The sequence below is a fragment of the Anoplolepis gracilipes genome, chromosome 6 (assembly GCF_047496725.1).
Source record: "Anoplolepis gracilipes chromosome 6, ASM4749672v1, whole genome shotgun sequence".
Lineage (NCBI taxonomy): Eukaryota > Metazoa > Arthropoda > Insecta > Hymenoptera > Formicidae > Anoplolepis > Anoplolepis gracilipes.
In genome coordinates, this window is record NC_132975.1 from 7,375,709 (window position 1) to 7,398,214 (window position 22,506).

The 22,506-nt window shown below is 29.4% G+C and overlaps 1 protein-coding gene across 9 annotated transcripts in view; it reads left to right on the forward strand.

The window, feature by feature from the left end:
* The window catches only part of Shal (potassium voltage-gated channel protein Shal), a 114,918-nt gene that overhangs the window by 74,092 nt on the left and 18,320 nt on the right, over positions 1 to 22,506 (forward strand). For 4 of the 9 annotated variants that reach the window (XR_012046964.1, XR_012046962.1, XR_012046963.1 and 1 more), the window contains exon 5: positions 13,074 to 13,157. The exons of 3 other annotated variants lie outside the window; for them this stretch is intronic. Coding sequence is in view for 2 of the 6 variants with exons in the window: in XM_072894910.1 (XP_072751011.1) it covers positions 13,074 to 13,157 (84 nt within the window). In the remaining 4 variants the exon portion in view is untranslated. Of the gene's footprint in view, positions 1 to 8,122; positions 8,174 to 12,028; positions 13,158 to 22,506 lie in introns of all 9 variants that reach the window. 2 more of the 9 variants (XR_012046965.1, XM_072894911.1) reach the window with 2 other exon arrangements.

Here is a 22,506-nt window from a genome sequence, read left to right on the forward strand (position 1 = left end):
TATTAGATTAAACTAGGATTATTATATTTTAAATTTTTTGAAAATTTTATTTACGCTCTCTAAAAGAGCTTCGTATTTTAACATTTGAAAAATTGCATTGAGTTGCTTATAAAATAATAGACAATGAAATATGAGTTATTTAATAAATCAATAACTTTATTGGAATTTTTTCTGTGTATTGTATTTTATTTATTTTGTTTTTTCTCGAACATTTATTTCATATTGATCATATCGTATGCATAATGGAAGAGTGTTATTCTTGATCTGAAACTTTGTCTTCCGTTGAAAGAAATATCGTCTGAATTTCAGGAAAATTTAGCGGAACAAGTATCTCCTTCTCTTGCCATATCGTAGAGTCACGAAGGATCCCAAATCTAATAAGATATCTTCGCCTTCCACTGATCTAAGGTTTAGGAACAAATCGCTCTCTCTCTTTCTCTCTCTCTCTCTCTCTGTATTATATCTCAGATTGCGACACGCAACCTTTCCCTTGCAATCTAAACAGAAGAATTCAACAATATTTTTGATTTTACGTTTTTATTAAGTCACCCACTGATTTATAATATAATTATAAAGAATTGCAACAATTATTGTTATATAATAATGTTATAATTATATTTAATTTGTCATGTTCGTTAAATTGAGATAACAGTATCACGAGTTTGTACAATTATTAATCGAATATACATATATAATTTTTAATTTTCCAAATATATAAAAAAACAGAGAAAAAAATTTGCAAGTTACGAGAGTTGCGCGTCATTATATATTTAGATCTAGAGGATCCAGATCCGGTAGGATTGATCCGTCTTCCAGAAGAAATTACCAACCTCATCTCTCGCGAAGCGAGTCTCTCCGAAACCCCGTGTGTCCCATGTCTTCCATTTTTAGATTAACTCGAAATATATATCGCCGCATTGAGTCCTGCCCCGAGCTCGCGACCACCCCGCTCTCGTCTAATATAATCGCTCATATTAATAACCCGTAACTCGATCTATATAATCCCCGTTCCATTACAATCTATTGAATCCGCCTAACGCGAGCACACCACGCCAAAAGTTCAACCACAAACTCGATCCGATGTAGCAGATTCACGAACGAACAGTTAATCGATATGCTGAGATAAAAATCCAGCTCATGTTTTATTATTCATAGAAATTATAACTGCTATTTTTGCGAACATGCTGGCGTAACGTATTTTGATCGAAACGCGATGATGCAAAACTGCTGTACTTTTAATCTCGACTTGTTTTAATTATTCGCAACTAAAAACGTAAAAAAAAGGAATTACGCACAAAAAATAATCTTAAAATTTTCAATTTTATAATTGAATCAGGATTTATTGAAATTTTAACATCTTTTTAAAACATTATATATATATATGTATTATATATATATATATATATATATATATATATATATATATATATTTAAAAATTTAATTAAATTTTAAAAAATGTTAGGAAATATATATTGTATGCTTCTATTCGTATTAAACTAACAATAAGTCATATAATGACAAGTTTATAATCGTTGAAATTCAAATAATATCAAGATTACATTTCACTATTAATTTTGTTCGTTGATAATGTTCTCTATTTCAATCTTAAAATATGCATTTTATAAAAAGAAAAAGAAAAAAAAATAGTGTCGCATTTCTATCTAAGATCTACGTGACGCTAGTAATCGCGATCAGAGCTGGAAATCGCGAACGCCATGAATGATATCAACAATGATTATCTACGATAATTAATTTCCTTCAAAAGTGGAAAATTGCGGGAGAAATTTTGAAACCTTTTCTCATAAAGATAGCGACATTCGTCGTAAAGAGAAAAACGAGATTTCGAAATTAAATCCCCTAGATGTGATGAAAAATTGATCAATAGGGGCGAGGTTCTTTCTGTTCTGAACTAGTTTTAAGATGAATGAACCCTTCCTCCGTAAGTAGGTTTGACGATAACGAAGAAGCGTTCGAATTATTACGATTAATTATCGATCGATAGCGATAATGCAACCGGTAACAAGTAGGAGCTCGCATGGTGCGAGATGTGTACATATATATAATATTCATTAATACACAAATCGTTTCATTGAGTCATCAAAGATTCGTTTGCGTTGAAGATAAAATAGGAAATAATTTTGATTTTAATATTTTATTTCTGCGCGTTTTTAATTTTGCATAATTTGAAATCTCTCTTTGTAGCAAGAAAATGATAAATATAATAATTTAAAAATTTACAGTTATAATGTCATTAGTAAACTAATAAAGAAATAACTAGAAATAATTAATGAATTGTAGAGGATAAATCAAATTTTTTTTATTGACTTTGATAGCATCTTTAATGTAGCATTTTTAACAAGTTTTTTTAATAAAAATTTTTAGACGAAAAGGGAGAGACAGTTTGGACAAGAGAGGTTATAATCTTAAATTTTTAATTTTATTATATTTTCAACTGTACTTAATTATCATTGCCTTATTGTAAAGAATTTTAATTGATATTGTCGATCGATCGGATATCACGATCGGCATCTTTCGATTTCGAGCAAAGCTGTTTCACGATTTGAAGGGGGTAAAAACCGCATGCCGCAGTGATACAAATAGATTTCCCACAGTGATCGATTCACGTGGAAATACGGCGTGTTTTTTATTTATTTTTTTACTCTCGTGGAAATTCGTGTCGACGTCATTCATTCGTCATGCAATCAATTCTACGAAACGATTAATGGTCGATCGCAAATCAACGTGTAATTTTCAGGAAAAATAAAAATGAGACGCTGTGACGTATCATAAGATATATTTCCTGAAGAGTATAAAAATTTTTAATTTTGTTTGTCTAAAATGAGTAAAGGTATTACCTTATAAATCAGTATTTATCTCTTTCAAGATGTTTTTATTTTCTAAATTTTATATTAAAATTTTTTATTATTTGAAGACTTTTACATCTTGGTAAAATATTTTATTAATGCTGATTTGTATGTTAATTGTTACATCAATAATATTTATGTATTATCAAAGTTTGCGATTGGCCTTTAATTATATTTTAGCTACGAAATACTTGCCACATTCCAGAGCGATCTGTTATTCTCGATAATGCGATTATTTTCCCACGTATCGCGGCCTAAGCGCGACATGATGAAATCAAATCAACAAAATCAAGGAAATAAAGAAACTAAGATTTTTTTAAAAAGCTCCTTTATTTCTCACACAACTCTTTTTGGTGCAAATATAAATATCACATTCTTTATATAATTAATGATGAATGTGTACACAAAAGTATTTAAAATGAAATATATAATCATTTTATAAGGATTTTTATACAACAAAATCTCTCTTCACACAAATGTGATAAAGTGTTGTGTGTTTTGTTTTATCCATTTTTGTAATATTTTGCAATATTTTAACAGATTATATCGGATGTGTGATATTTATATTTGCGTCTAACATAAAAAAACTTTTTTTTATACAAGACAAAAATCACAGGATCTATATTGAAAAAAATCTTGCAATTTATAACGTTAATACAATTATTTATTTATTTACAATTATTTAGCTCTATTTAGATATCATAGGAAGAAACATCAAAATATTTGTAACATGACAAATTATTTATTTGTTTTTTTATAAAATTTTTAAAGATATGCTCGATGCAAACGATTGTTAATCTCGGTAATAAAGTTCGTATTGTGCGTGCGGAAGAGGGTTAATTTATTTACGTTATTTACTAAGCAGGAAAAGGGATGGGAATCGATAATGCTAATTATGGCGGACAATTAAAAGTGTGAAAAAATGGCGGAAAATGTTAGTCGGACGGACCAAAAATAAACGTTTGACGAGAAAATCGCTGTCCCTGCACATAAGTTTTTACAAGTCGCTGTACATAACCGCGTGTGGTCATCCTTGCACAATTATCGACTTCAAGTTGATCCAACAGCCCTGACCTTAGGGCTACGCCACGTGATGTCTAACGCCTTACAAAGCACGAATAAAGAAAGTAGGTTCGATCGTTTCTCCATACCTTTTCATAAAGCGACTCTCACACATTGCAATTATCATTATCTCGTCGAGATACAACTTTATGGGAACTAAGCTATTATAAATGCATTCTTCAAGAAAAAACTTTTTGATCGAAAATGTACATTATTTTGTAAGTGTACATTTTAATATATATGTATGTATATATATATATATATATATATATATATATATATATATATACATATTTTTTTTACTTAATTTAATAGTTGTCAGAAATTGAAAAAAAAATTGTGTTACAAATTAAAAATTGCTTATTTAACATATATTATGAAAACTGAGATGTGGGTAATTAGCTGTTATTGATTATGCATTTTTCAGAACTCACACTCTTTTCGTCATCAAATAATTTATTTGACATTTGCGGTAATAATAATTTGTTGCCAAAGTTAAGGAGAAAAGCAAACATTATTAGCTAGAAAATATTAATATTGACATAGAAAATGAGAGACACAACTCCAATACATACTTTGCACAAAGACATCTTGGGTCTAAGTCTTTATTATAAAAATATATATTTATAGTCTTAAATGCGTCACGCGCGACAAGCGTCGCGTATAATTAACGACTGGATTGGTATACAAAAATAATGTAGTATGCCAAGAGGCAAAATTCAGCGAAATAAAATTCACGATAATTACAAATAAAAAAGTAAACACACTATATACGATACTTTTAATTGATTTTCTTTTATTTCATGATATTTTGTCAAATTTACATTGAGTGCTACGATTTTTAATTTCCGATAACAACATGCGGTACAAATAAAACCGAGAAATTCAATTATTGGCAAGCAGCATTTCGAATGAATTAATTTACTCTCGGATGCTTCGGAGGGGTTAATACGAGTGATTATTTATACAATCCGCAATCGCGCAACTGTATACAGGTCGCGTGCGGCTTGCACATCTGTACGCGGCATACAGTTTGTATACGTTGAATGGTAAGTGGCATATCCACGTTGCAAAACGATGATCGATCGGTTGGTACAATTCGCACGTGACCTCCTATGTAGGGGCGATACAAGCATTGCGAATGCACGTCGTGTGAGAAACGTTTGCGTAAACAAATCTGATGGGCAAATTAATTTTAATTGTGGCAATATCAATAACAATGCAATATTAGTATCGATCAATTTTGACGTTAAAGAAGTTAAACTCTGACAATTATATATACACACATAAAAACGATATAATATTTTCTTTATTTATTTTTATTAAATTTCTAATAAGATATTTTTTACATAATGTAAAACTATAAATATATATGTAAAAGATTTATTTCTTTAATTCTTTTTTGTATATGTGATTTTTTATAATAAATATATATATGACGCATTGACATCCCAACTTGTTCAACTTGTAAAATTAAAAGCTTAAAATTAAATATAATTAAATATAAATTAAGTAATTTTTTAATAATATATATATTTATATACATACATAAAATATTGAAAAGATTTAAATATTTTATATTCCGTGAATCAAAGAGTAGAATAAATGAGCAGAAAATGTCGACGTTAGATTTAATAATCGAAGATTTTATCAATTCATAGACTACAGTCCGATATTAATTAAGTAACAGGGTGGTCGAAGCATCGTCAATTTAATCGCTCGTGAAAAGTGCGAGGGATTCTAAAGACAGTTTCCGGTCATGCGAACATGCCACGTGAATAATTCATTCCTTAGAATCGGAGATTCGTTTTCTTTTGTCTAAGCCACCCGCGTTCCAATTAGGGCAAAACGTTTCGATCGACCGTTCTCTGCTCGTTACGAAAACTCTTGTTGATCTTTTATGTAGACACGAACGAGAGGGAAGGGTAGGAGATGAAAGGAATGGCAACATGAAAAATACACAGAAAGAAGACGACAGACAGCCTCAGTAACTCGCGGACTCATTAAGCTCCGTTTTTGAGCTTGAGCTTTTCTCTAACCTATCGTTTTATCATTCTTCTTATTTCTATCAACGTCGATTTGCTTAAGAAGAAGAAAAATATTGCATAAAATCCATTGAAATCGGCATTTGTCATTCTCGCATTTGCATCGTTTTAAATTTTTTAAATATTGTATTATTTTCGTTTTTAATGATGCTTTCTGGTGGAATTAAATATATATTCCTATTAATATCCGCACGCAATATAATATGTTCACTCAAGAAAACTTTAAAAATATTTTTAGAAGTTTAAAACAAAGGTCGAATTTTGTTAGAGAAATACTTCAATTTGTGTGGCAGTAATACTTTCTTTAAAATATTCGCGCGTGTGTTTCAGAGCATAAATTCCATTATTCTCATATACTTAGAAGCTATTAATTAATCAATATACGAGCAGCAATCAGGTTGATAATTAGCTATATCCGAGTCTATTAATAGTAACAATAAGCAACAGCATCATATTTCGCTGTCCGCTTCGAGTAATCCTCTATTACACGATGTAAAATATCGATTCCGGCAAATTGTAATTCTCTAACTCCAATCTGTGCGATTACATTCCGCTTTATGCGATTACGAGTAGTAACAGATGGTTTACAACTAAAAATATTTGAGATTATTTCAATCTGTGTGAATCTTTAATTTATTAACATACTTTAAAAAATATGCATAATTTAGTAATTTTGTAAATAAGATACTACATAAATTAAGTAATTATTATATACTTGTAAACGACAATTTATTTTAATGGACTCTTAAGTTGTTTTGACAAAGCAATCATGTTAGACATTGAAAACTAAAAGGAATCTTTATTGCAAATATATTTCGGTTAATTTGAGACATTTTTATAGGAAGTAATTTACTACATGTATATGCAAGATTGAAATACACGTCATCCGCAAGATATAAAATGTTTCTTAGTAACAAATAGAATCATATCTTATTATGCAGTTACTTGAAAGAAATTGATTTGACTTAAAAAGTTTTAGTTAGTTTACATTTTTTATGAATATTGTTGTTTAAAATATTCAAGTTCTATGACAACTTAAACTTCAGTATATGAATATATAACAAAAGAGTGTGAGGTCCGAAAGACGATACTTTGTGTCTTTACACAGGTATATATATGCAAATTGATTTACACGTGTAACATAAAAGTGCTATATATACAAACATAATTGTAGATAGCTATGTACGAGTCTATAATCAACGAGTCATGTAAAGTATCGATGTGCTATTACGTTCTTCGAAAGAGACATATTGTCGATACAGCTAATAATTCATATTTTCTGACTATCTTTGACAATGTTACGTGATAATGAAGTTCAGAAAAATAGAGAGCTTTAATGATTCTTTTTTCGATAATAATGGTATTAGAACAATAAAAGTTATTAACTTTTTTTTTTTTAGTATTCGCGATTTGCGATAACAGAGATAAATTTAGAAAACATGAATAAAATTCAGAGAATGTTTGCAAATGACAGACTGTCATGTTTAAGAAAAGGTTCAACTTTTGAAGATTCGGGTGCACAACTTTTACATTGCGGGGGTCTTTGGATTCGCTTACAAATCCCAGTCTTCATCGGAATTTCCTTCCCGGACACGGGAATTCAATTAAGGGTTACGTGCAAAAGTTATAGAGTATATATATATATATATATATATATATATATATATATATATAATATATATAAGAGTTCTTTTCAATCCAAAGATATTTGACTGATAGAATATATATATATATATATATATATATATATATATATATATATATATATATATATAAATAGGGAGGTACATAAAATTCGACAGATTTGCGGCAGATTTGCCAATCCTCAACGTCAGTTTTATCGCGACATTTTAATAACATCTTAATAGCTACGTAATATTATTATCAAATTATAACCAAAGCTTTCGGTCCCTTAATAAACGTAATTAATTTTAATTATCCTAAACGACTATCATTTTTTATCATAGACATTCAGAAATTAATACAGATCATATCGTTAAACCTGCGCGTTAATATTTATAATTTCCTACTTTCCCGTTCAAAAAGTCATCAAAGTTCGCGCCAATGTTGGCGATGACGTCGCGCCGGATTAACCGGCGCATTATGCACGCTATAATATAACACGAGTTGCTTTTATGAATAATGCATAGCCGAAGGAACAGCGGGAGCCTGTAGTGGAGCACCCACTTCAGATCAGCCAGGCAAGACAAAATTGAATCTTAAGTGTACGTTCTAAAAAGCTCCGTCGATCCACTACTCGTCGTCGACCTAGTAACGAGCACCGCCTTTTTGATCTCCGTCCCCGGCTCTATTACTATTAATTGTTAACCATACAACAAAAGAGGGTCTAGCACGCTCGATCGCGTAATTTTAACTCAATATCGCGCGCTTCAATAGAAAACAGTAATTTGCAAATTTATAAACTTATATAGATTTATAAATTTTAAATTTAAAAACTATGGTTTTCTAAAGAAGCGTTTATTGTAGATATTAACATGATATTTTGAAGCATAATACATGTTAAGTTTGATATTAAATTAAATTTATGTATTAAACTGAAAATGATTGAAAATTTATTAATTCTGAAAGAAATATCGATAATTTGAGGATAAATACAATAAGTGAGAAATTACAGTTAAATATCTTTAAACTTGCTTTAAATAAATAAAGAAATTGTAAAGGTGTGGAATAATAACATTTTGTGTGCAAGAAAATCATTACAATGCTTAATAGTTTAGAAAATTGAAAGATAGGAATGATTTATAGAGCGAATAGTATATCATATGAAAGTCAAGGAAGCTGAAAATTTGAAGGATTGGAAATATATTAGGCAAGTTCATAAATTAGCATATTTATAAGATGTAGGGTTAAAACCATTTATCGCAAGTTATTTTGATATTGTTGCCCAAATATCGTTCTAAGCTATATCAATTTAATTTTTAATAAATGATGTCGCCATGACTATCATATTTGTCATGATATTAATTAATTCAAGCGCCATGCAATTATTTGGAGCTGCGTTGAAATTAGGATGAGACGCGAAAGTGCTGTTAAATCCTCTCAGTTGAAAATACCCGCTCGAGCGTGCCGAATTTCTTCCCCAATATACCAACATGTCATTTAATTTATGTGCAATACATGTAAACGCGTACTCTACAATTCGAATTTATTCACTTTGTCGTACATAACTATCCTGTATATAAATTCTATCAAATATTTCCGATCGTGTAATTGCATGTCCAGTCGCAGAATTGTTATTACTTTGCATAAACATCGGAAATTGTATTTAATTATGTATGCGCGTTACATTTCTATTCTCCATTTCTATCTCAGTTATTTCTAACCTGAAGTATATTAAATGCATTAGAAATATAATATCTTGATTATACAGGTCGTCGCAAAGTGTTGTTTTTAGGAAATATTACTTTTTACAATATATTAACTTTTAAATTTTGCGTTTATAATACCGTCTCTTTTTTTAATGTTTTTATAAATTATCCAACTTTTAAAAATTTGAATTTCTATCTCAATTATTTCTAGGTACAAGTATATGCATCAAAGATATAATATCTTGATTATACAGGTCGTCGCAAAGTGTGTTTTTTTAGGAAATTTTTCTTTTAAAATGTATCAACTTTTAAATTTGAGTTTATAATATCAAGTCTCTTTTTTTCTGATGTCTTTTTAAATTTCTAAATTTTAAAAATTTGCATATAATTTACAATGTTTTGTTTAAGTTTTTTTTTCACACATTTATTTTAAAGATTTCGAATTTCTTTCTGCGACACAATAGACTATATTTTCTGCTTATTATTTCAACAATCTCATGCCTATAATCATGTTTTATTTCTATGCAAAGATCGACGTCGCTCGAGTTACAGGTTTTGCGACATCCTGTATAATTGTCTGTATATATGTATATACACTATATCATCCTCTACTTTCCGGCTTGAAATCTTATTCCTTCATAGTGAGCAAGATTAATTACGTATTACTCGTTATCCTGTCGAGTCGCGTCGATTACAGCCGGCCGGATGATTAATCGATCTGAAAATCGAGCGTTTTCTCCTTCGTTAATAACTTGCAAAGATTCTTCGCTACGTCCATCCACGTTACGATTTCGCCGTCAATTTGCATTGATTAATTGGCGTCCAACAGGTACGATGAGATCGGCTGTAAATGTCGCGGCTGGGAATATCGCGCTGCAGTTTCGATCGATCGTTACGAAAAAAGTGCGATGCAATTTTTTAGCGACCTCAATCGGAATTTAAACGATGCGAGAATAGCAGTATCAAAATTCATAAATACACAATATTTTTTGACGGTCGATGTTGATAAAAATTTGAATATAGCATCATTTCAGTTTATATCACCTTTTTGTAGTTATTTTTTGAGATTAACTTGTTATAAACGTGATGGCTTCCAATATGTTGTCCAATACATTTCTCTGTCTCTGCAATATTCATATTCATAGTTGTTGTGTTTTGGAAGGATTTAACAAGACAGAACATTCTTTTTTAAATCTGAAATTTATTAGTTCCAGAATGTATATCGCATTTTTTTAAATATTCGCTAGTAACATGTATTTTTTTTAAAGCAATTAGTTTGTTAAAACTGACTCAAGCTCTGCTCAAAGAAATAATGCAAATGACAACTCACATGTACATATCTAATATAATATATTTGTATATTTTGCATTATAAACATGTTGACTCTTGTGAAAAGTCCTTAGGAAATATTTCTTTCTGTATAAGGTAAGAATTGTGATAATGTGTACGGATCGTTTCTCTCTTCAATTCCTGACTTTGTTTTGTCTCTTATTGTACGTTTTGTACTCCCGTCGTTGACAGCACAGGATATATTCAAAACATGCACTTATTTCCTTGCACTTTTTGTGTAAATGTGATATATTAATTTATGTGTATGTAATTATTAATCTTTAATAATTATATTAAATAATTATATGTACATATATAATTTTGATTAATCTTTAATAATTACATCTTTTAGTTTACCGAATAAACAAATTTTGAATTTTCCAAAAAGAAACTTGTCGAGTATAGAGAAAATATGTGAACATGTGTTGATCTATATTTCGCACTATAACACCTGTTATGACGATAGCAATTTGACGGAAAATGATTGCGTCGAAAATCGCGTTGTCTGCAGGCACTCATTAGTTTACCGTTTTGCCGATCAGCGAAAAATATGCGACTCGTTCGAACGCGAAATTGTCCTTCACGCTTTCGAATACGAATCGTTTGATTCGGTTGACAGAACGCACGCGATGCGTCACATCGACGTTTGCGAATTAAATTCGTTTTCGCCGATGATGCGCGCAGTACGCGTGTCACTTCGTCAATTTGCAGGCTTTTCCGTGGTTATTGGATTGGAGTCGAAACCCTATGAAGTCTATGATATATATTTCTTCGAAAATTGGTGAAATCAATTTTATTACGCGCACTAAAAGATCGAACGAAGAAGATTGGATCGAATTTAGGAAGTTATTACTTCCTTCCGATATACATAAGCTTATATATAATGATGCATCCGTCATGATTTTTAATGGAAATGTCAATTAGGAAGCGAAGATTACGATAAATAAGGAAGAGATTAAACATATCTTTCGAAATTATTTTTCATTTTTATTTGAGTGTAAGACACTGCACTATGAAAAAACTGTTTTCTTTTTCGCACAAATAAACTTTCAATGATATACTTGCAATCATTTATTGCTAATTATATATTTAAAAAAACTGTATTGTGTAAAAATACATATTGTAGAAAAATAAATAATTGCAATAGGTTCTAGACATCTTATATGGATAACTATATCATAAATCAAGCTAAAAAGTCTAATGATTTGTTTGGCTAGATAAAACTAGCAAACGGTATTTCTGCTAAAAAGCTTCATTTCCACACCCATTCACACACACATACATAGATCGATAGATCGCGAGAGTAGATGAAAATTTAGGGAGAGCTCGTAGGAAGCATTAGCATAGGTATGCCTAGTGTGCAACAATGTAGTGTGTGCTTGTGGTTGTGGATTTCAGCAGGCGTACAGTCAGTACATCCCGGCTACAAGGGCCCAAGTGTCCGAGGCCCAGGGTGGGCAGACGGGGGTCGCCATGGACGGCACTTACCTCGTCGAAGCCTCGTTCTGAAAAAACCCCTTCGCGCGCTGTAAATCGACATTTTAAAATTGAAATTGAACCGGATTTTTCGACCAAGCCAAAAAAAAGTAAAGAGTGAAAAATAAAAATGATAAGCAAAAATATATCGAGACCGTGTTGCATTATAACTCGATTAAAAGTAAAAATCGAGAAATGCATTAGAGGATGCGTCGGCAAAATAAAAATACAAATAAGTGTGCTAGAAATTCAGACGTCATTGCGGACGTATAGCAGAGCTGAAACATGCTTGTTTGTCGACGTAAAACAGATGTAACCTAGAGTAACCAAAGTGAAGGTAAAAGATATAATGTATATAAACGTACGCGTTTAAGAGAACGAAAGAAAAAACGAGAGAAAGTGACGGATATATGCGGATGAGTAATCGAATGAGAGGGAGAGCGAGGGAGAGAGAGAGAGAGAGAGAGAGTATTTAAGAGTAAAAAGATATATATATGTATATATCATATATATTATAGAGCTAAAATAATATATGTATATCCGATTCTCGCGTCAACAAATGTACGCGATCTAAGAAAATCACCAAAAAAAAGCACAAACAACACAAGTAAAGACACACACAGTCGCGCAAAATCTACAAAGTCAATCAATCAAATTCTTCTATTTCATCATTTCCGTGCTACCTTCTACCCCCGACGATGTCAACAACGACCACAACGATGATCGCAATGACCGGCCGCTGTTTGGGTCCATCGACGACGATTGGCGCCCGCTTCATCATTCTTTCCTCTTTATCATCGTCCTTGGCATACTTGGTGGACGAAACCGCCATCGATGACGACGACGACGACGATGTGGACGAAAACATCGACAAACATGGAAAAACAAATTACACAAATTTATGGCGACGATAATAACGCGATCGACGTTACTGCCTTCATCGAACGATCGATCGAAAATCACACAGAGTCTGTCCTATCAACTGACCACGAACGAGAGCAAGGACAGAGTGGTGATCATATATGGCGACCGTATACAGGTGCGGAAAAAGGTAAAGAAATAATGTTGCTGGCAGACAATTGTGAAAACGATAATAATAATAATAATGATAATAATGATGGTGATGATGATAATGATAATGATGCTGATAAGAAGAATGTGATGAGACATGACATAAATGTGATAGATTTATGTGTGATATATATATCAATTATTCGGAACGCGCTTCTACGTCTTCTGCCATGATATGAAGAACACATCAGGATCGCCCCAGCAGTCCCTATCCCTTCCGGTGCTCGATAATGCCTTTAAGAACGATTTCTGGATTGGCTTCTTCGATGTCCGCTTTCGAAAAAAATCCTCTTTTGCTACGCTTGTTTAGGGATTCTTGCATCTTTCAAAGATTCGTCACTGAGGGGCTGTGCATTTAATACTCTATTTAATGTGCAATTTGCTTCTTGTGATTATGGATGTATGGTTGCCATGCTTTTTGGGGGATGGTGTTGAATGTTTTTAGAGATATTTATACGATTTTTTTTTAGGATGATTGATGGCTTCCTGCGCTGATTGAGCTTTGTTTCGAATGTTTTATTGCATATCTATGAGAGAAAGTCTGTGATTTGCGCAATTTATATACATATAAATATATACCTATATGATATAAATATTCTAAATGTAAATTTAATCGGTTTTATATTCGCATATTTTTTTACTAATATGTATGTCTAATTCTATACACACACATATGTATATAAATTTATATTAATATGTTACATTGAAATATAATTTTACTTAAATGTATGTAATATTATATATGATACATTTTTTTTAATGTAAAATATTGTGCAACTCGCAAAAATCTTATATATTAAAAATTAGGATTTAAAAATATATTTTCTATTTTTTTCGATTTATAAAGAATTTATAAATTTAATAACATAATAAAATGTGATATAATGATAAATTAATTATTATCATTTTATTCACAATGAAATTTCTTGGTTGATCTTTAAAACAGTTTTTATTTAATTAATTTTTGATATGCTGCAGAGTATGTGGCAATCATTCTTTTTATGCCTATCTTTCATTAAATCTTTATTACGCTCACAAAATTAGCAAAATGAGATTTCTACAAAATGAGATTTATTTATGAGATTTATTATGAAAAAAAGCTCAGGAAAAAATTATGTATGTATTTTTATCAAATTTATATATTATATACTGTAGATAAAAAAATTTGTAATCTAACTTAATAAATTTATGCTATGACACTTATCAATATTTAAGTGTCGATATATTTTATTTAACAGATTTATTATTGTAAAACGAAATTTTTACTTTCCGCATTCGTGTGAATATATGTTGCAGCTATAATTCAGTTAAATAAGCAAAATATATTGGAGAGCTATTGTTTTTATTAGATACAAATATTTCTATGAAAAATCCCCGAAATTTGTCAAACTTCAATAATTTTAATAGTGATGAATATAAAATTTGACGACAAATATCAGTATTATATGTAATATGTATGTATAATATTTTGCGTTTTTTTTTTTTATAATACAACGCCTTATACATATAATATGTACATCTCTGTAATCTTTGCGGTTTCATTGTATCTTGAAACTTGCAACAATCTCGATGCCCTCTTTTTTAAACTTTATACAAAACAAGCTAAGGTTATTCGAGCAAGAAAGGTCGCACAGAAAAAATTGCTCTTGTTTTTTTTAGAAATTACGCTCAAAATATTTTCGCTATCCTCTTCGATCTTCAGCCTTCTTTTTACATGGTTTATCTGTTTGGATTGGATTTTTCTATCTTTATTTTTTTGAAAAAAATTCAAAAGTTATTATGAGCGATGTAAAAATTGTGTAATATTTTTTAGAACTCTTTTTCAAAGAATTTTTTAAAATTTGATGTTTTGGAAATGTAATCTTTTGTAAGCATACATAATATGTGCTTACAAGATTCTTTGTAATTAGAATAATATTAATTATTATGGTTTGGAAATAAAAAGACAAACGTCTTATAAAAATCATTTTATAATTGCCACTATTGATATTTCAATAACATTCTTTGAGATCAAATCGAATTTTAAAATGAATTTTACTTAACTAAAGCTTTTTATTAAAATTTTCATAAAATAAAAAATAAAGAATTTTGTTATATTTATTTTTAGCTTTTGATGATAAATAAAAATTATATCTTTGATATCTTTCTGAAAGAAAAATTAACTTTAAATTAAATAAAATGTATTTTTAAAATGAATTATGGAAAACCTGAAACAACTTATTTATATGACCTTATGTATACTATCTATTCACTTTTAAAAAAATTATGAGATAATATAAATAATATTAGTTCTAATTTAAATATCGATATTTTGCCAGCTACATAAATAAATTTGAATACCGCTGACTGGCTTTCGCTTCTCGTATTTTTTCAACTAAATAAAACCGTGAAAGAAAGGGTCAGAAGGAACAGAAGGTAAAAGGGACGTAAACGAAAGCAACAGCCGTGGAATAGATCGTTTGTTTCTCTCGCTCTGTTTCTTTTTTCCGTATCTGCGCGATTTTCTTTCGAGGCGATCTTTGAAGGCGTCGTTGATTGGAATACAAGAGTTTCGTATTTCTCTCTTTTGAGATTTTACGGTCTGAAAAATACCATCGCAGTCGAACGCTCACTTTTTTCTCTTTTATGCTCCTGCGATACACTTCACACGTGTACCACGAAAATATTTTTTTAAACGTTCTGCAAACGGGTGGTAGAGGACGAATCGTTGTTACAGCATTTGCATTCACGGCAAGCCTATCCGTGTGTTGTATCTCTTTTCTCTCGAGTTTTTTATTTTACCGATAAATTTATTCCGCAAGTACATATTCAACACGATGGATTTTTGTTCTTGCTGCATATTTTTTTATAAAGTTATATTATTAATGTTATATGTACACAACATGTAGATATATATATATATATATATAATAAAAAAATGATTCTAGAGAGGATATTTTGATGTATAATTAATTAAAAATTTTTAAAAAGCGAGAGTAACTGTAATTTTATATGTTTATTTTTCAAAATAACTTAAATTTAAAATATAATCGTTTTTCTATATAATTTTACAATTTTATTTATAAAAAGTTCTTAACAAAATACATCTTGAATGTCATGTAACGAACGAAACTATAGTTAAACAAGTGAGTTTGCTGTGTTTGTATTATACATAACAACATTTAATTTGAAATAATCGAAAATAGATTGAGTGACTATCTTAACACTGCATATTTGCAGTTTGGGTTACAAAAAACACGTGTTTGCTTAAATACATTTTGTAAAACTTGTAAACGGTTGTCGAAGCATTTGCAATTTTAATCGAAGTCTTGTGGCTACCTTGTAATTCTTCTTTTTCGCCTTACTGTGAAATGAACTAAATAAATTTACTTTAGTTTTTGTAAAATGAATTGGAAGAAAGCAAAATAAACTTCAAATTAAAACAGAAAGATTTTTTATATAGTAAATTTTTTTATTTTTTATATTATTTTTTGTAATATTTTTTTCAATATTGTTTATGTGTATTTTATATTTATTATAGTTTTTATATTAATTAAATAATTCAATTATTTGGATTTATGTATTTTATATCCATTAAAGTTTATAAACTTTATTATTATAGAGATCTTTTACTTTATGTATATTATCAATTTTATAAATATGTATATATTATGAAATAGTTTTACATCTTTTACATATATTTTAATTTATATGCGCGTGCTTTTTTCTGTTCTCTTTTAGTGTGAAGATATTTTCTATACATTTTATATAAATTATTCATATTTATTTTATTATTATTTATATTTATCATTACTTTATACGTATACTGATTATATTAGAGATTATTTAATCCCTGTTATATTTTATTATTACAATGTAATATATTTTATTTGTTATAACCGAATAAGTAAATAGATAAATAAACGTTATATATAACATATTATATACAACGTATAACTGAAGATAGAAGATTAAAATAATACCTTGTTCAAATAATACTAAAACATTGCAAAGGAAACGAAAATTAAACAGACTAAACTAATTTATTTGTAGTGACTATAGTGTTTCATGTGAAACGCAATTAGACGTTATACGAAAATGACTAACTATATCAAAGAACAAAAGCAGCGCATTTATTTCGGTGGGATTTACTATTGCTCGCTCGCAGCTGCGGTGCATTAAGCAAATCCTCGTATAAATGTCTACTAAATTTCGCATAAACCCGTTGGCACGTCAATACATCGAATAAATTTAATCGTAAAAATGTTTTTACAGCCATCGTTTAAAACGAATGCATTTAAAGGCGTGACGTAAAGTTTTGCTTAAATTATTCTCAATGTTATACCGCAGATTAACTTCATTATGTTATCAATTCGTCTTTAATTTCCTTTTTAATAAGATGAAGTTATTAAATCTTCCAAACTTAACTATATAAATATAAACCTAAATTATTTTTGGCTTATAATTTTACTTATAAAGAAATATTCTTAATACAAAATAAATTTATAAATAAAACTAAACATAAAATTATAAGTAATGTAAATATAATGTAAATGAGAAATAATTTTGTTATAATTATTACTTTTAAATTATCGATATGTTGTTATTCAAATTATGTAAAAAGAATTTTAATATTGATATATATAATGTTTATATATATATATATATATATATATATATATATATATATATATATTTCTTAATATGTGATCTTCTAATTTTGCATTATCTTCTGCAAAATTTTAATTAACACAGTGCTTGCTTTTGCGTTGGTTTCATAAAGAGTATTAACACAATTATTAAGCGCGATGTGTTTGCGATAAAACAAGCACTATATGCTTGTATTACGTTCATCGATCGTACTTTCTGCATTTGCATTTACATATCATAAATTTGCTTTCGACAGATTATATTATGTATCAGTATTACCACAGATTACACGTTTTATCGCGATCGATAAATTACGCTGTACAAGGTATTTTATTGTCAGATCATATGTAAATCATGTTTTATATTTATGTTTTACACATTAAGATATCGGTACACGCCTATATGAAATTGTCAAAAATTATCTCGGAAATTCAATTTTAATTATAACGTTGCTACCAGGTACTCTTTTTCTGATTTTCTTTCATACACTGTTAAATTACATATTAAAGAATACACAATTATATAATTATAATATATTATAATATATACTATAATAATAAATTATATAATAATTGATTTATTAATTATATAATAAATAAGCATCGAAATGCAAGTCACTTACGTTTCTATCTTTGAAATCCAAAAAGTATACGCTTCAATAATTTTTAGTATCTATATAATTTATATTTTTTCGGCATATAAATTGCTTATACATTTTATCGCGGTTTTATATACAAATAATTTTGGGCTGTATTCTACGTTGTTCTTGAAGATTCATAAAGTCACTCTCAAACTCTTGAGCGTTTTGTTGCATTAATAAATTCGTCGGATATTATTAGAAGAATATGCCTTGAATATTTGCGGACGTTTACGTGCCACGAGAGAAATAAGAGATGCAAATAGCTTCATCATGAATCTCATTTTTATTTAAATTCCAATAATTTCGTTTTCTTTTTAAACTATAACGAAAATAACGATTTATTTCGTGTTTAATTGGACATTTTGGTTTTATATTTTATATTTATATAGAAGTAGCTACGAGATTTTGTTATCATGCAATTGTAAAAAAGATTATATGTACACGTATAACAAAAATCACATTATTATTATTAACTTTTTCTTTTAGGAAAAAGAGCAGAGGGTTAAGTTACATTAATTTATATAATGAATTATGAACTGTTCAAAATTAATCTTTTGATAAAACTAATGTAAGTTTTACACAGACACACACACACACATACACACACACACACACACATATATATATATATAAAATTTCAAATTTTTCTGTTAAAAAAGAGTTAGGTTTTTCATTTTTAAAATAGGAAAAAAGAAACCATATTATTATTCCCTTGATGATGGTTTACGAGTCTAACTACATACTAATTTTGCTTATTTTTCTACAAAATATTCATCACTTTTCTTGTTGCTCTGGTCTCGGGGGACGCGTGTGGCCTCTACCATATATTAGAACACACTATTCTACAAGTATCCATTTGATACACGCGCGAGATCTGGCAACACGATTTAGTAGTTACGCGTGCATGTATGCAAGGTGCAACTGCACTGCGACGCAGCATGAAGTCTCGCGATGTTGGAATTATCAGGACTTGTCGAGTAGTAGAGTAGAAATTATTGGGTCGGACGCTTTTCAGGATTTCACGACGGATTAAGGGTCGCACGTGTGTGGCGATATGTTGCGGTCGATTTACGCGTCTTAAATTTGTTGAGAATTTACTGCATTGCGGTTTACGCGATTACATTTATCGGTGCAGATAAGGATTTTTAATTTTTTAGCAGAGTGTATTCAGTGAGTTTTTTTAAATATATTTTTGAGTTATATTGTAATTATAATATTATATTTACAATATTTTGAATATATTAATAATACCGCAATTTTTTACTATATGAAAAATTATTGTAAAAATTATAAATAAATATTAATTGAAATATATATATGTATATATATATATATATATATATATATATATATATATATATATATATATATATGATATAACATATTAAAATACGCGTTTAATTAAAGTAAACGCGTGCATTAAATTATTTATTTTTGTTATTCTTCAGAATTTTTTAAAATTAAAAATAATGATATTTTAATATTATACAAGCATGTAAATTTGTTTTTCACGTGAAACATGTGCTTTTTAAAGAACAATAAATAACAGTAATAAATATCCAAAAATTTGTTGAACGTTACAGCGATATTTGAATATTTATAAGGATATAAAAATATCTATTGCATATCTATATTGCACAAATCTTGATGTGCCACGTGCAGGATATTCTTAAATATTTTTAGCTTGCGAGTCTAAGAAAGTACGTGTGAAATTGGCATATAGTTAAGAATAGGATATGACATATGACATATACGTATGTATATGTTTAACGTTTCTATTCTTTCTATTTGAATCCTCTTAGGAACTATTAACAACAATGGAATACATAAATTATATTAAAACTCTAAAATTAAATATAAAATTTAATTAAATTACGTATATAATATTATAACTTAATTCTCTCGATAAGTATATTAATTTATATATTATATATCCCTGTTTTGTTATAAACTGTTAAAATATAAAACAGGAAAAATGATATTAATATTTTAATATCCAGAGTTAATTAATAAAATTGTTTCTGTTTAATAAAACAAAATTACATTAGATTACATTAGAGATTTACAAAGTAATTTTATGATTTGGTCTTACTATTAAATTTCCAAAGAGAAATTTACTCTCTTGCTTTTCTAACAAAAATTTTGCGAGCGCTTTTGACATTTTTAAATATCTCATGATTTCTTTAATGTGTTCATATAATAGATTTATCTATTGTATAAAATTAAAAAAAAAATTAATTAAACATCCACATAAATTTTCCAAAGATTTCATTCGATAGATAAAATAAGACAGGAATGAATCGTGCAGTAATTGACTGCGTTTCGTTTTATCTTCCTCTAATCGATCGTTATCTTGGCACATTCACGCTACTAATTGCAAAATCGATTTACGATTACCACTACGCTGCGCAATTACTAGTATAGTATAATTAAACTCGGATAAGAGCGATCTGCTGTTATTAATCACGAAAGACGTAACGTAGAAAGTTACGTTGGTTAAGTGCAACACAATAGCCATGCGATTATTGCGATAAAGTTCTGTGATAAACGTTTGAAAGGATGCTGCCAGGATGAGCTGTAAACTCAACTTTGAAACGATGTAAAGTATGACGACTGCTTGTTGTAACTGTTACGCTGCGTTATCACGACTATTTAATTTACAATTTGCGCTTGTAAGACTTATAACGCACTTCGCATGCGCATCATAAGGATCTCCCGCGATATTTTTACTGGAGGCCAAATATCCTGCAGTGAATCTTTGTTTCTAAAAGGATACTACAGGTTCTTCTGACTATCTTGTATACGATAGGAGGTTACAGTAATTATATTCCGTTTTATATTAATATATAATATATTTATATTACACATTTTCTTTGAAGAAAGAAAACGCGAGCATGGTAAATTATAATCATTTAAAAGTTATGATTATAGAATATTAAGATTAATTATATTTTAGGCAGAAATTTATCGCATGTGTTATTTTTTTAAAGACTTGTATAAATTTTTATACATCGCACGTCTTCTTACATTTAAATTTATTCATAACTCTTCATAATTTAACGGTTAATAGTGACTTTGGTAAAATAAGGATACACACATACATACATATGTCATTTTTATATTGTTAAAAATTATCCATATACAGCGTTGCTGTGTATACATACGTATAATTATGTCTTTATCTTGAATTAAGATATTTTTGAAAGAAAAGATATATTGAAGAAGAGATATATTGGCCGCTATTATTATTAATCTCTAAATTAAAGTTACGTTATTTTCACAAATAGAATAATTCCGTCTAGTGACTTAAATTAAACTGCGCGTTTGAATTAATTTGAATAATACATATGCATATATCTCAACAAGCAAACCGAACAAATATACCGTGTTATCACGCAAAGCGTCTTGATTCGGCTCTGTGCATCGTTTGTGCTTCCTTCTACCTTCGTGTTTTACATGTAATGGAATGTTCGAATTGTTCTTGTTGTTGTTGTTGTAATTGTTGTTGTTACCCCTCTTATTGTATTGTGTCGTTATGCTTCGTATCTTGATTTCCTCTCGACTACTCCCGCTCGTTATGTCTCTTTCTCATTCGTCGCATGTTTCTCTTAATGCACGCGTGATTCTTTCTTCGTCTCACTCTTTACATCCTCATCTTTCGATCTCTCTTTGTTTTTTTCTGTCTTTTTGTGACGGAAATCATCCAAAAGTTTTCCCGAACCTCTCGTCCTCGGGAGATTTATACGTGTCTTGCGAGCTCGAAGATCGTTTAAAGTCGATCATCAGTTCGGGCCATGTCAGTTCATTTCCAATCCGTCAAATCACCAAAGACCCTTGAATCTCGAAATCGGAATGTAATTTCATACGATCGACATCTCAGCTCAATTATAGCATAAAGGATCATTTCTTTCCCGAGGAGGACGAGGAGTGAAGAGAAAAAGAGAGGAAGAAAGAGAGAGAGAGAGAGAGAGAAAGAGAGAGAGAGAGCGAGAGAGAGAGAGAGAGAGCGAGAGCGAGAGAGAAAGAAAAAAGAGGGGATAGACGTATGTATACGTACTTG